This window comes from Poecilia formosa, unplaced genomic scaffold, assembly GCF_000485575.1.
Source record: "Poecilia formosa unplaced genomic scaffold, Poecilia_formosa-5.1.2 Scaffold90, whole genome shotgun sequence".
Classification (NCBI taxonomy): domain Eukaryota; kingdom Metazoa; phylum Chordata; class Actinopteri; order Cyprinodontiformes; family Poeciliidae; genus Poecilia; species Poecilia formosa.
In genome coordinates this window covers 20,420-36,284 of record NW_006800029.1, presented here as the reverse complement: position 1 = coordinate 36,284, position 15,865 = coordinate 20,420, and the positions used below count along the sequence as shown (strand labels likewise).

The 15,865-nt window shown below is 39.3% G+C and overlaps 1 protein-coding gene across 1 annotated transcript in view; it reads right to left on the bottom strand.

Annotated features, from left to right (window-relative positions):
• The window catches only part of LOC103141888 (dedicator of cytokinesis protein 3-like), a gene marked incomplete at its 5' end in the record, with an annotated part of 43,121 nt that overhangs the window by 8,736 nt on the left and 18,520 nt on the right, over nt 1-15,865 (bottom strand). Inside the window, 25 exons of the mRNA XM_016674112.1 lie at nt 193-359; nt 578-719; nt 1,714-1,818; nt 2,082-2,168; nt 3,802-3,950; nt 7,345-7,438; nt 7,533-7,593; nt 7,667-7,762; nt 7,856-7,882; nt 7,989-8,074; nt 8,178-8,326; nt 9,016-9,074; nt 9,199-9,299; nt 9,428-9,503; nt 9,680-9,774; nt 9,917-10,015; nt 10,132-10,278; nt 11,064-11,191; nt 11,309-11,501; nt 12,806-12,976; nt 13,404-13,485; nt 13,604-13,704; nt 13,807-13,890; nt 14,943-15,040; nt 15,123-15,294. Coding sequence (XP_016529598.1) covers nt 193-359; nt 578-719; nt 1,714-1,818; nt 2,082-2,168; nt 3,802-3,950; nt 7,345-7,438; nt 7,533-7,593; nt 7,667-7,762; nt 7,856-7,882; nt 7,989-8,074; nt 8,178-8,326; nt 9,016-9,074; nt 9,199-9,299; nt 9,428-9,503; nt 9,680-9,774; nt 9,917-10,015; nt 10,132-10,278; nt 11,064-11,191; nt 11,309-11,501; nt 12,806-12,976; nt 13,404-13,485; nt 13,604-13,704; nt 13,807-13,890; nt 14,943-15,040; nt 15,123-15,294 — 2,769 coding nt within the window. The remainder of the gene's footprint in view (nt 1-192; nt 360-577; nt 720-1,713; nt 1,819-2,081; nt 2,169-3,801; nt 3,951-7,344; nt 7,439-7,532; nt 7,594-7,666; nt 7,763-7,855; nt 7,883-7,988; nt 8,075-8,177; nt 8,327-9,015; nt 9,075-9,198; nt 9,300-9,427; nt 9,504-9,679; nt 9,775-9,916; nt 10,016-10,131; nt 10,279-11,063; nt 11,192-11,308; nt 11,502-12,805; nt 12,977-13,403; nt 13,486-13,603; nt 13,705-13,806; nt 13,891-14,942; nt 15,041-15,122; nt 15,295-15,865) is intronic.

Below are 15,865 nucleotides of genomic sequence, written 5' to 3'. Positions count from 1 at the left end.
GCTGGTGGCTTCCACTGTGGCCACCAGGGGGCGTTACACCAACCTAAATCAACTGAGACGTTTATCACTGCTGCTTTAATTACCTGCTGTTTCAACACTTGGATCCATTTCAAGTGCTAAAAGGCTACACCTGGACTATTACTGTTCTGAATAAAGCCTGAGCTGAGCTGAGAGTGTCAATCCTCCTCATACCCTGAACTCATTCTCCCGGTCCTTAGGCCCCTTGTGGAAAGGCCTGTCATGGTGGAAGCGGCTGACATTGTTTATGCGGTAGAAACTCTTGATCCTCTCAGGCACACGCTCCAGCTGAGGCACATCAGAGATGTCTGAAACTGGAGTCACTGCGTAGATCTGTAAGTCTAGGGAAGCCACACGTCAAGGAAGAGACAGATGGAGGGAGATGAAAAGGAAAATGCTTTTACTGCCCGACTCTGGAGGAACAATGACAGATTGAGGTTTAGTTGTTTTTTTGTTTAATAGGCAACATTTTTCAGTCATCATTAACTTTTTTTCTATTAGCACAAAACATCTTTATCTCTGAGTGGCGGCACCAACGGTAGGGAAGTTATAAGGATACACTGGGCGTCGCTCTGCAGGATGGTGTCATCAGGCTGGTTTGTGTGCTGCATTGCAATGGCTTGTGGAAATTCTCCCAGCATCCTCTGCTGGAAATCCTCGAGCCGTTCGTAGTCGTAACCGCGGCAGACAAACTCCTTATTCTGCAGAAAAAAAAGCAGGGAAGTGTTCAAACAAACCTCACACAAACCCTGTACCTCTTATTCTGTTTAAAATCTGTAGCACAAGCCTGCTGGGTCTGAAATTAACTTCCCCTCATCCTTTTTTTTTTTTACTGTTTCAGCACCAGCAGCACAAGCTGCTGAGATAGCAATACTCACAAATTTCAGTTTTTTACTATTAAAAGAAAAACAGCCAACATTATACATTGACATAATATATTTCACACTAAAGTTGTAGTTTTAAAATGAAAAACCTTTTCTCTAGAGCAGTTAAGAAGCGGCTATTAATGACTGCACGCACCAAATTTAAAACAATTACTTATTTTCAATCCTCCAATGAACTGGCTGCAGCCAAACCCCAACCATAAACATCAACAACTTAATTTGCAACGTGCATAAACACCAGTCGCAGCTGAAACAAAGTGCTGAACATGAGAGATAGATAAGATAAAAGAAAACATTAAATTAATTTTAAAAATTCTACTGAACAAACAAAGCAGTAAAACTGATCAAAATAAAGTAAAATCTAGTCTCATTTGGGTTAAAGGCAAATGAGTAAAATATTTTTAGACGAGTTTTAAAACTGGACAGTGAAAGGGCCTGTCAAATTTATAAGCGTTCTTTAACTTAGGGGTCTCGATATTGAAGGTCTTTATCCCTCAAAGCTTCCACTGGGAATGACCAGAAGCAGCTGGTCAGCAGAGCCAAGTGACCAGGTGAGAAGCTGTATTAAATAAGGCGGAGCGAGGCTGTTTAAGACCTTAAAAACAAATTGTAGGATTTTCTTTTATGTGTTCCTGCTAAAATCGCGCAGCAGCTGCAAACAAGTTTAACATTAGATTTAAACAAGTTGCAGATCATCTTTTCTACACATCAGAAGAAAGCAGACATGTCCACTATCCCATTAGTTACATGTGGGAATAACAGACACGGTTTCCTGCTGTAATGCGGATTTCCGACCACTGCAGTCTCTTACCCTGAGGAAGAAAGGAAACTTCCTCCCATAGAAGCCCATCTTAAAGAACTCCGGCTCGATCCTCTGCTGTTCGATGATGTTGTCATAATACGCTGCCTCCATTTTCTGTGACACAAAGACAAACAAGCAGCGGAGCCATGATGAATAATAATTTAATCACACACTTTGCTGAATCCTCTGCTCTTCCAGAGGCGCGTGGGCGTGCTCAGGTAATTGGGACGTTGTGTTTGCACTTCACACCCCACAACCGAGCATCACGGTGACAGAGGGAGCTGAAAATCTTTCCTTACAGCATCACAGAGGATGCTTGTTTGATGGCAGCAGCAGCAGCAGTAGCAGAAACGCGTAGCGTGAGGCACTTTACTTACCCGTATCCAGCTGAGACTCTGATAATCATATAAAGTCTCATACTGGAAAGCCAGCTCCCGGCAGAGAGAGATCCCATATTCCCAGCACTGTGGAGATATAAAAGAGATAATGGAAGAATGAGAAATGAATCTAAAATAAAAAATAAAAAATAAAAATAAAAAAACACCATTAAAATGATCAATGTTGTCATTATATTTGTCTGTTGCGTGTAAGGATTGACGAAGATGGTTTTGATTGAACAGAAGCTTTTACTTGAGAAAAATTTCTGGATACTCCAGCCACTGTTAGCAGCTTGATTGAATGAAGAACAAACATGTTTTAACTGGCAATGTAAGAAGCATCTTTGTTCATGGCAAAAGAGGGAAGTAATTAGATTTTATATTCTAAAATTGTAAATTGACACTGCGCTACCCTCCATTGGGGTTGGCTGTGGATGGTGTAGTTTCACAAAAATGCTAGAACCAATGATACGTTGGAGTTTTAACTCTTTGCTCTCCTTAATTTCATCAAAAAGCAGTTTCTGAGTTGTACCAAGGGAAAGCAGCAAGGTTAATTTCCAAATCTTTACATTCCTTCTGGTACCAACTTGCTGGGTGCTTTTTAACCAACACACTGAGCTATTTTTATCCAGTAAAAAATTTTAACACTCACTGCTTGAGGAGTCTCTATAATTTTTTTTCCCCTTCATATATAGCAATAACTGCAGGAGAAGGCAATAAGTTAATGAAAGATGACAGTTTTATTTCTTTTCAGCTGCTACCTGGGTCCACTGGGCATTTTCCTCTGCAGAGCATACGGGCCGGTCAACTAATTTAATTTTGCGGATGAACACCGGCCAGGGAGGAGAGGTTTGGGAAAGAAAATTACATTTCAACTGATTGCTCTTCCTCAGTATGAAGCGCTGGATTTGTGCAAAAACTTTTATGTGAGTTATTTACATAGCTCCCTACAATATATACAAATACATCAGAAATTAGCTCCATATCGACCTGTTCAAACATTAAAATCAAGCATTAAATAGTTGTTTATATGATTAGATATTTGTAAGTGTCATACTAAGAAACTGGACTTACTTTAAAAGATACTTAAACTTGTGTGAACAATGCAATTCTGCAGCATATAATCCACTAAGAAATGTTGTTTTCGTAACATGTAAGCCTTTGGCAAATGATCAAGGAGGAAAAATGAAAAAGTTAATGATCAGCTGCACGTTCATGATGAAAATGTAACAGCCCTTCAACAAAAGAGACATAGAATCTTAAACAGAAATAGCACCAGCAACAAGGGTTCTCAAGTCCAGTCCTTGAGACTTACCAGCCTGCCTCCCTCCTCCAAAAACACCAGAGTCAGATATCTGAATTCCCTCACCAGCAGTAATTCAGCTCTGCAGAGTTTCTGCTAACAAGTAGTTCATTTGATTCAGGTGCTGGAGAAGTGGGATGATAGCACTCAAGGATTGGACTTTGGCACCCCTGAGTTTCAACCTTCTCCTTTCTATTTAACCACACACATCTACTGATTTGTGTTTGTGTTTCAAACCAAACACAAATCATGTTTGGTTTGAAAAAAAATATCAAATTTACGTCACCGCAATTTTTTCCCTTTCCTCACAGTAAGAGACAGTAAAATGACTCAGACTGGAGAGCAATTAAATCATTAAGAAATGTAAGATATAAAAGACACAGCTGCAGAAAACAGAACAAAACAAAAGTCACTCACCTTTCCCTTGTTGAAGTAGTGAAGGATTTTACGACTCAGGTTTTCTTTGCGTTGCCACTCGCTCTGACAGGGGTAGTGGAGAAAATCCCTCAGAGGCCGGTCCTCCCACTGCAGCAGCTCCCAGTACAGCAGCAGAGTGAACGCTGCCTCTGTTAACGAATAACAAGTGAACAAATGCATAACTATGTTTGATACAGCAAAGTAACATGAAGGGACGATGGGTTTTTTTTAGAGTAAAGAAAAGCAGAAATTTATAATCAGCATTTTTTTTTCAGCAACAGATGGTGTACGACCTGAAACACAGTCAGTGGCAAAAATACACAAGATGGCCTGAGCAACATGACTGTATGCTGGCAAGACAGAAAGTAGAGGTGGAAAGAACATTAAGGATGTTTAAATATTTCATTTCCAGGATCAGAAAGTTGTTAAAATTACAATATGTTTCAAAACACACAACAAAATCAGACTTTTTTTTTATTTTTATGGACATTTAAATTTCCATTAGCACACAAGATCTCAATAACCACTTCTTCCAAGACTAGAGATTTTCTGTAGCGTTCCAAAGGTCCAATGCCACCCAAGCTTTAGCTTCCTCACACGAAATGTATTTCCTCATTTAATATTTTACCATTTATTTATTTTTATGTACCTTTATGTGTAATGTAGCAGTGCATCGCATGCACATTACCTATGTCTTAAAAGCTTCTTTTTGCTTCTATGAACACCTGACATGAAGAAACCAGTACATACATGCAATGATAATATACAAACTTTAGCCTGAAAAGCTTAGAAATGAACCAAGAACATTCAAACAAAGCAAAGCAACAGCAAAAACAACTGTACCACTGTACATCTGCACAGACAGATATCGGTTAACATTCCTCTACGCACACACTAAGGGCTTGAAAGATGAAACCAGACATAATTTGGTGCCTCTAAAAATAAACATTTGCCCCCTTTACTTGTAGGAAATATCTGAATGAACCAATCAAGGCACACAATTGAAGCTTTCCCTTCTGTCGCCCGGGTGGGAGGAGGTCTGTTCAGCTGTTTCAACACAACAGAACTGCTTGTGCTTAAATTAGAACCAAAGGTCTATTTTTAATCTGAGAACGTGCCTATTCTGTAGATCCGCATTTCATGGGAAGAAAAAAAAAAAAAAGTCCACCAACGTTTTTATTCTGGCGAATTACGTGACTAAATGCCGTCTGTTTGAAAGAGTTTACATTCAAAATGTTTTGTGTTCAAATTAACACCAAGCTGATGAAGAGCCCTCATGTTGTTTTAAAAGTTCAGAGTGACAGACTGTGGTTTGCCTTTGTCATTGGTTCAATGCATAAAATACGCAGTCATAAAAAATATAACATGCTATAAATATTCCAGTGCTGTTGTGTTGCAAGCCTTGAATGTGTTTTGTTAGCCACCCTTCGTGACCCACACTGTTCACTTAAGGGAATAGCTCCCATCCCCCACCATTGTGTCTCTTACTGTTCACCATGTGGCTTACTTCTGGCTGTGTTTGTGCCCCGGATCCCTTGATGTGTGTTTCAAGCAGTGACACGGAAAACGAAAATCAGGCCCAGTCATGAGGAAAACTTGCATGAGTGTCATTTAGTGTGTTGACACATCAAGTAAGGCACTCTGGAACAGCTTTAGAGTCGCAAGGTAAAAGCACACGCCATTAGAGTGCAGCTCAGAAGTGCAGATTGCAGCAAAATATCAAGTCAGCAGAGCCACAACTAACACATGCAAAAAAGAGAGAGGAGGAAGAGCAACATCCATGGTAGACATGGAGCAATCAGAATTTTGTGGTTGGTTCTGGTAAGAATCGACCTGCCAACATGAATTTCAGCTGATTAAAGATAACAGGACTCACAACGTCTTTCTTAGCCTTTCTTATCCGGTGAGCAGTCACGGGTTTTTATATCAGAGCAAATAGGATGTCATGCCATTTGTGTGAGAAAGGGCTTGCCGTACAAACACGGGTTTAGTTTTTCTTTTTTTTAATCAATGAAAACTATACTATAGTTCAAAATAAATCAAAATAACAAAACTTGTAACAGTTAATCAATGTTTGTGCTCTAAATGTTACAACAGATTTTAAAAAATAGCTAAATATTGGTTGTTATACTGATATATGCAAAATGTCTAACTTACTAGTACTTTAATGGCACCCTGTGCAACTGTCAAGGACAAATTTATTTAATTGTAGTAGAGAAGACATAATATAACTACACTGTTTACATCTAATTACTATTCTTTACATATAAATGTGCTAATTTCCGGAAATAAATAGGAAAATATTACAACATTCATTATGTCACCATAATAACTGTATTTCACAAAATAAGCATCAATAAATTCAAGGTCATAATGTTATATTTGCCAACAAGCATGTATAGTGTTGATAATATTTGAGCTGTGTAATGGATCGACGTGTCTTTAATGACTCATATGGATACTTAATGAAGCAGCTACAGTTTGTGAGTAGTACTCTTTAATGCCACGTCCTCAGCCTGTTGCATATAAGCTGCAAAGTTCCCCTGATTTTCTGCTTACAGGACTGAAAGGGGGGATTATAAAATACAAACTGCACAGTAAATCTTTTTCTAAGAAGTAATAATAAATAATAAATCCAAGAATGAAAGAGTAAATGCCAGAAGCACATAATTATCTACCTGACATTTAGGCCATGAATTTAATCAAGGGAGTCTCTGTACTCTTGTTTGATTTTTTTAAGGTTGGAAGTCTCCTATCTATTAACATGTTCATCTGCGTGGGAGCAAATAATAAAATGGGGGTTTGAAACCAGGTTTTATAATTTGATGCCCCATCTTCCTTTTGCATGAAGAGAGAGAGAGAGAGGAAAAACAGAGACAGAGAGAGAGAGAGAGAGAAGACAAAGAAAGAAGAAAAAAAAAGAAAGACATCTATTCGATATCCAAGTTCAAGTGAAAAAAAGTTACACCTGCATAGAATGTTTTTATTTTACTTTATTTTGCTTTTGTTTTTGGCTTTGTTATTAAATGCCAAAGGTCAAAATTAGAATTGTGCATTTTGTAATTATCTATTAATATTCATTTATTTCTCTCTCAGTTTGATACAACAGTTCAATTACAAAAAGGATTTTGTTTCCCATCGGCAAGTTAATGTTTTTCCAACACTCTTATTTGTAAATGGCCACACTTGTAAGGTGCTGTTATCAATAGGATTAGCACCACTGATTCAGTAGCACTGATCACGTTTCTCCAGTGCAAATGTCATACTTTGAATGCCACAATTTGAAACTTGACTGACACACTTAGTTATTACTCCCTTTCCCTTTGTGTGTAATAGGAACGCTGCATCCATTGTGCTCTTGATATCAACAGACACAATATTTTTAGGGTCAATAAAGCAGAGCTCGCCTTCAATCAAAATGAAATTACGTAGTTGTACCATAAAAAATCAGCTGCTAAAAGGTTCTACAGCAGCTAGTATCAAAGTGAGCGTTGAGTCGTACCAAACTATGTGACAAAAACGTACTTGCAGTCTGAAGGTTACCTGTGAAATCCTCTGCCTGAAGATGCAGGTCACTTAGTTTGTGGATGTAGCGGATGTACATGTCCTCCTTGTTCACCTCTGATTTGTAGAAGTTCTGATGTTGCAGTAGAACAAGAAATAAAAAGCAGGTCACTTTTCCCCTTTTACGAAATGATCACATAAGATCGAAAGTGTAATGAATGTCTCACCATAAGGTTGACTGAACCGCCGATCTTCTTGTTCTCCATCTCGTCCCCTTTCATGCAGTCCCTGAAAGTGCAAGTTCCCTTTTTAAAGCCCTGAAAACAACATCATTATAGCACGCAACTTTACTTTAGCATACCTGTAATCAAGTATTCTCTCAACAAGTCTTGTGACTGATGTCACAAATGAGATGCCAGTTTCCCTCCATGTCTCCTGCTCAATCTTCTCCAGCAAGCTGGAGGAAAACACACATTGACCACAGATATTAAGTACAGGAAGCAAAAGCCAGCATCGTTCAGCTTATGGAAGTGCAAAGATTATTCTTCACCTTGGATAAGGACCAAACAGCTGTGTTCTGTTGTGATAAAAGAAACAAAAAACAAGAGGGAAAAAATTTGCAAGATCTTAAAGAAACAGAATATTTCCTTCATAGTCTCACTAAGCATTTGTTTGAAACTCACAACAAGCTGAAGAGCTCTCTGTGGTTGTCATCGCCTTTCCCATCCGACACCATGCTGTCCAGCTTATCCATCAGCTCTGCCTCCACCTGGAGTTACGAACGTCCAGGAACAGGTGCGTTGTGTGACAAAGAGCTACGTAAGGACAGGGCACACACTCTGGATTTCACAACAAATCAATTTTATACTAACTTGTTTGAAATTCCCATTTTTCCTTTGCTCCCAGTCCATCATATCATGAAAAATTGGGATCATAATATTCCGGACCTCGGTCTGAGGAACTAAGGTGACACCAAGGAAGGGTCCCATCATTCCTGGGATGAAGTGTGGCTTGTTGTCACCTAGTTGAAATGGATTGATACAGACAGAGGTGTTTGTTGAACAACTCTGCTAAACATATAAAGAATACACATACAATGGTGTTTTAAGCCACATTGAATTTCTTTAAACTGTTCTTATGAGGCCTCAAGACTTTGTAAAATGATACCGATCCTTAGATCTTTAAGGGGTTTTGAAAATCCCTTAAAATGTCATAATTTCACTGTGACTGCAACAGAATGCAGTGCAACATGGGTAAGCTTAATTAAATATGTAAATAGGTGGAGAACAAAAGCACAAAATAAGAGAAGAAGAAACGTCAAGCCTAAGATATAGGGAAATAAATACTGCTGTGAAGCAATGTGGAAGCTCCTAAAGAATTGGTCTTAAATGGTGCTTTTGTCAAAGACCGCTGCAAACAAAATGCCTAAAGATGCTGCTTAAAGTTTCTCTTCATATTAATATTTCTATGTGTTGACAGGAAACAGCTTCATTCTTTAACTGCATTAGCCTTTTGTAACCGCTGAGTGACTCCTATTTCTGCATGAAGTAGTGAAAAATACAAAAAAAACATAAAGAATTGTTTCTCCACATTTGTGACTAAGCCTGACTTTGGAAGCAAAATATTAAAAATAAATCATAATACATTTGCAATGTACTACACATACCTCACTTAAATTATTATTGATGAAGTGAGCGACGGTTGACCCACCTAATTTCTGCCACATGCTGAAGAGCTCATATGCCATTATTACTCTCAAATCCCCATGCCTACAAAAGGAGACGATTTAGAAGTGAGTAATAAGATACACTGTTTGAAGTCTGATAAAAATAACAATAATAATAATAATAATAATGCACATGCTTATTTTTAGAATTTGAGAGAGGCTTTTACTTGTCCAGGGTTTTCTTTCTCTTGGCAGGAGGGAGTGCTTCCAGCTGCAGACTGGGTTGGTTGATGTAGAGGACAGTGAGGCTGAAAAAGGAGTTCCACACCTAAAATACAAAGAGAAATCCACATAATTAGCAAGTAATACCATTTAAATGATTACATAAAAAGCATAAAATATCTAGTGGTTTTATGGAGTTATGGGTTTTCATCGTTTGCAAATGCACAGACACACCTTGAAATCAAAATCTCCCTCGGAGAAGTTTTTGTGCAGCGCCGGAGACAGAAACTGAGTCGTCACTACGATGACGCTGCAGAAATACGACAAAGTGTAAAGTAAAAACAAGCCGGCTGCCAAAAGGCGAATTTATACACTTACAACACAAGCATCACCTTCGGATGAGTCTCTGGATTAGAAAGCTGGCTTTCTTCACTCACCATCTGCGGGATAAAAACCGTACAACAGAAGCAAAGAAGCAATACTTACTGGCTGGTTAGGAGACGCATGACGCTCCAGTCTCTGGGGAAGATAGTCAGCTTCATCAGGTTTCGAAAAACACAGAAAATCTTCAACAGAAACTCCTGCGGGAAAAGATGCAACAAAAATCTGCTCAGTCCAAGTGTGCAGCCAACAGACGGCAGTACAAACTTTCCCTGATGTCAGCTCAGGACTGAAACTGAGAGAACTGAGCAAAGACGTTATCAGACTTTTAGACTCTCTCGCCTTTAGTTCCTCCTTGCTATGGAAACTGTTGAGAAGGTGGTGGAAGTGGATCTCTGTCATCTGTCTGAGGAGAGAAAGGAGGCAGGAAACGTACTCCCCCTGCAGAGAGAGAGAACAAGTACGAAAACACATAAATAAACCTGCTCAAAATAATGACTAAAGTTTGCGGAGTTTTGTTATCATCCTTCAAAGGGGCAGATTGAGTGAAGGCTTACCGTTATCTCCGCGGTGCACTGGGGACAGCGTTGTCCTCTGGATGTCTCCACAGAATGAGATTTGCTCATGATGGACAGCAGAGTCTGCAACAGCACATCCAGAAGGCTCTCCACCATCATTTCCACTTCTTCTTGAACAGAGGACTCCTGAGAAGACAGTCAAATTAAAAGAGGATGAGGAAAACTTTAAACCACCATGAAGTATGTGATTGATAAAGTATGGCGCCTAGGCGACATTCACACAGCGGGTCTTCAGTGTCATCCTTTTTTTTTTTTTTTGGATGGGCAATCAGACTAGTGATTTATTACTACTGCAATCACACTTCTGTGTGAACAGTTTATGACCCCAAAGCAACCCGCATTCTCAAAAGTAATAATGGATCGATTAATTTGATCCATTCATGGATCGATTTAAAAGTTGTTGAGCAACGGGAGCCAACGTTGCTCAACGTTGAGCCAACGTTGAGCTCAACGTTGTTTTTCCTTCTTCATAAAAAGAAGGAAAAAGCTGAGAAAAAATTAAAGTATAACTACTAGCAATGGCCTTTCGTGGAGCACTGATGTCAACTTCTGTAGACTAGTCTATTTGGAAATGCAGTCAGATGACGTAAAGGTCAGATAAATGCAACATGATCGTTCTGACTGCAGATGCTTTGAAAACTATGTATGCATGTACTACGTATTCAATTTAGTACCACAAATGGAAGTAAAAGATCGAAAGAAGGACAGAAGGAAGGGTAGCAGTAGGATGAAAAATAGCGTATGGAAATAAAAAAGGGTTTCTGATCTCTATTTTAATGTGTCATAATTATTTGGACCTGGAAAACCTTTAAATAAAGTTCAATAGTTCTCTGTACTTACACACACTGGAATACTAAGCTTAGTAGAACTAAGTAACCCTGTAATTATGGACTTGGTAAAGTATACTGCACCATGGAGCTGGTCTTGATTATTGAAAAGATGCTGCTCAGGATCCCAGAACAAATGAGCAGCTCCCTCTGCTGGCGCAGATGTAGATGGATGTGATGCAGGACGACTGGCAGCAGAATACTCCGGGACTCTGAGGCAACAAGCAGTGGGGGAAAGCAAGCAGAGAGCGATGAGGCGAAAAGCAAGATTATTGTGAGGTAAAAAACAAACAAAAAAAAAGATCCTAAGTCCTTCATGTTTGTCTCACCAGGAAAGAAGAAGAGTCGGCTTTCAACTGTACGAGCAATCGACTGAAGTTTGACCACGTCCATGGACTGACCAATGTCCACTGTGCTGGGCATGCTCCCTAGTGTGCCCCTGACATATTCAGCTACCTCCTGAACGGTGAACATCTGCAGCAGCTCATCGAAGATGTCTGGAAAACTGTTCAACAGTGCAGCCTATGGGGGCAGAGAGGGACACAAAGAAATCATTTACAGCACACACATATGAAAAAGTGTCCGCATGAACACCCTAACAATGACACTTAACATTTAAAAAGATATAAAATATACAGCAACATTATAATACCTAAAATAAGTAAAACAAGCATATTGCTACTGATTCTACAAGACTTTTCTTCAATAAAAGCTAAAACTATAGTTTATCTATATTGTTTAAAACAAAACCAGTTTCTGAAAAAAAAAAAAAACATCCTGTTGGAGAGGGCTGATGGCTTCACATCAACTGCTGCATTGTGGATCCAACACATGGGGGCGCTGTAACTTACTGAAAAGGAGGAGAGTCAGGAATTATGACCGCAGAAAAGCGTGCAGCTGGTCACGCCTCTAAAGTGTCCAGGATCAAGCCATGGACAGAGCAACAGTGACAATAAGGCACTGAAGCCTCAGTTAAAATAATATCTAAAATAAAAATTACACCAACACTAACACGACAAAACACAAATGAACAAAAATCATTCAATAACAACAGCATAACCAAAGGAAATATATAACAAAATGACAACTGGTAAAAGAGGAAAAGGACTTTTTGTGAAATTAGAATATCACTGAAAAGATCATTTACGGTAGAGAAGGAAAAAAATAATAATTTTATAAGACTTATTACACATAAAGTGATAAACTTTAAGTGCTGATTAGGGTTTACAGCTAATAAAAAAACAACTAAAGTTTACTAGAATATCAATAAAAAGCATTTAAACAGAAATGTCATGTTATGGTCGACATGATTATGGAGAAGTGTGCTTCCTTCACAGTCTTTGAGATTCTTCACAAGGAGGCTAAGCAACAACATGCCATTGATAATATGTTGCCTTTTTACTAAATCTTGTTGGAAAATTGACTAGAAGGAAAAAGTATGACACAATTGTCACCATCCTCATGTCAAACCACTCCTGAACTAGAGACAAAGTCAGAGACATTGTACCTGAGCTAAGAAGAAAAAGGACTACACTAATGCTCAGAGATCCAAAGTCAAGTTTTCAGATGAGGATCACAGTCAAGAGGAATATGATAGACCAATTAATCTGGACAATTTGGATGCTACTATAAATAAAACAACCCTCACAGGAATATGTTTCTATTTGCGATACTCAACGATAAATCAGCCGGAAACATGAAATGCAAACACTTGAAATGTACCACCGTGCTTGTAATAGCATTGTCACCTCCGAAGCGGTTACACATTTGTACCGTGTGTATTTTGAACCCCAAACAGTGAAAACGTTTGACAGGATCTGTCTAACCTGTGTGAAGACAAGATTCTCTGAGCTGCGGCTGTCCAGACTCAGGACAAAGCGGATTGACTGGAAAAGCTCCTGGATGCTGGCCCTGAACTGCTCCTCCTCCATCCCACAGGTGGCCCTCGAGTACAGGATGCGAGACTGGACTATGAACTTGAACAGGTACTCCAGTGCCTGTGGTGAATTAAGTGCAGGATACGGACGGAGACAAACAATCAGATAACCCACCGTACATGTCATCTCATACTTTTAGATCCCTGGCAGAGGAAGCAGGCCTGACCACCAAATCAGTTTAAGGTTAAAAATCAATATATGAAAGAAATGATTGCAATCGGGCAGTGCGGTGAAATATCTTTTACCATTATCTTGTCACAAAGGCCACATGAAAAGGCCGCACTCTTCCCATCAATACCCGCAGAGCTTCACAATGACTTCCTTTCAAATAAATTGTGCAGGGAATTTACTCCCCGAGTTCCTCCTGTGGTGTTGCATTACTTCTTATCAGCTCCGTTTCTGTTTGACCATTTCCTCTTTCGGAGCTAATTAATCCCCACTGAAGGAGCCTGATCGGAAGAACGAGGAAGCGAGTGTGATACTTTACCCTCATCGCTTCCTGTATGTGGTCCTGCCGGACTACCTCAGCCGAGCGGTCCATGTACCACTTCAGGCATCGAATCAATTCTCTGCAGACAAATTAGCTGGAGTTAAGAAACTTCACAGACATCATAAATGAAAAAAAAAAAAAAAAAAGTTTTAAACAAGCTGCAGATTGAGAGAAGAATAGGGTCAGATTTGCTTTACTTGTACGCCAAAGCGCCGGCAAAGTGGTTTTGGATGTAGGAGTCTATTACTGGTCTGAAGTGGTAGAACCGGCTGTCCCTGAGCAGGTTAATGATGAACACCTGCGAACACAGATATACACGTTACATCCCATCTCCTCTGCAGAAAAGTCACAAGACATGATTTAATGTGTGATCCCAGCTGCGTTCTTTGGATGCCCCTACCAGAGACTGGAAAACGAGCGGTCCGTATTTGTCCGTGTTGTCGTCTAAAAGACAGAAAAGTGTATCCAGGACATCTCTCAGGAACTGCGATGGGGGAAAAAGTAATAATGTCAAAACAACTGTGGCATGATCTAAAACAGAATCAAAAGAACCTAAAAAAAATTATAGCCCCTTCGGTTTAAAATGTAACACGTTTTCATTTATTCTGAAATTATAATATGACCTAACAGCAGTCTTAAATGCATTTCCATGTATTCAGAATATGAAAGATGTAGAAAACACTTTTTTTAATCTCATCAGTGTCTGTGAGTTTCCGATCAGTAATCATTGAATGTTGATGTCAACTTTCTCATAGCCATTCGTCGTACTGACCCTGTGTGACCCTGTGCTTTTACAAGATTTTTTTTGGTGTGGTTTTGGAAATTGACGGTCTGACGGGACAAGCCCCTCCCCCCTCACCCACTTCCCCGCTGTCTGACCGTGACGTTTTCCGCTCTCTTCCTGAGTGTCACGCTAAGGCTGCTGGAGGGTTAAACGACTTGGTTACATAAAAGATGTGGTCGACTCTACTTGAAAACTGGAAATGGGTCTTCACTGGGTCTTTCTGATGGATTACGATCTAAATCATATGGCCACTTCAGATCACAAATGGTTCACCGGGCACAAAATTAACCTTCTTCAATAGGCTTCGCAGCCCCCAGATATAAATCTCATAGAAAACCTGAGCAGAGCTGAAGAGAAAAAGAGTATGAGAGGAAATCTCTGCATAATCGATTGAGAGATTGTGCAAAGACAAAAGGTGAACGATTACTTTCTTGGGAAATGTTAAAGATTAGTCTAAGTGCTCTTCTATCGACAAAAGGAGATTTCAAAACATATAAATAGCAAGAATGTCAATAATTCTATGTACTGCATTTTATTTCATGTAAAATTCCCCACTGTACTCAAAGGTTCAATTATTCTTTTTATTTTTCAGTTTCAGATTGTTTGACAGTAAAACAGATAAACGTGTTTCTCGAGGTTGTAACATTTTTTACCAGGAATGCCAGTGATGGCGAGAATTGCTGTATAAAGTTAAGAAAGAAGGTAAATAATCCATTCATTCCTCATCGTCTCAGAAATAATGGTGTGATGACCTTCACAATCTCCTCGCCGCTGATCTGTCGCAGTCGACCAAGGATGTCCAACACCCTGTCCGGATGGGCCTTCCAGTTCAGGAGGGCCAGGAGGTCCACTAAAAATTAAAGTAAACCAACATTTGATGAGTTGAATCAAGTATGAAATATGGAGGACTGGTGTGTTAGCTGGTAAATTACCGTTCTGAGTGAGTTTTGTGGAGCAGAGGATGGTGGAGACCCAGAATGTTTCTTTAGGGCTCCTCTGGAAAGGCAGGTTGGCTGGCAGGTTGGGGCAGCTGTTGAAGTCCTCCTTGCAGCAGGGGAGGCTCAGGTACAGCCCCTGGTTGCTGAATGTGGCATTTTCATCACACTAATGAAGGACGGACATGGGAAAGGACTGCTCAAGTTTGGAAAAACATTTCACAGCAAAACGACCTTTATAGGAACTTCATGAATGTTTTGGTTTATTGATGTGTTTCATAGTTGCTTGTAGGGCAAATTCAGCATATTAGTAGTGTGTCACTGAAAAACTAAGACAATTAATTATTAATTTGAAATGTGACACTGAAATACATTTTAAACATAAATTGAATAAAGAATACATTTTTTAAGAAGCAAAAGATATTAATCTAAAATCCTAATATATGCACACATTGAAAGAGTGCAGAGAATACTTACACTCAACAGACCAAGAGCCTGTACTTTATCTATTATTAATTCAGAAATAGAAGCAACAATTCACTTTCATTTATACAAACAAAAATAAAAATAAGCAGGTAAATGTTCGTGACGTCTTTAGTTCTAGCAGTTATTAAGTAACAGGTTCTCTGGTTTTGGCCATAAACTCAATGAACCTGTTTTGTGAGTCGCATGTGAGTTCAAAACCATTTAGTTGATTCAATGAAGCAGATCATTTCTGCAGAAAACTGGTGGGACACCAC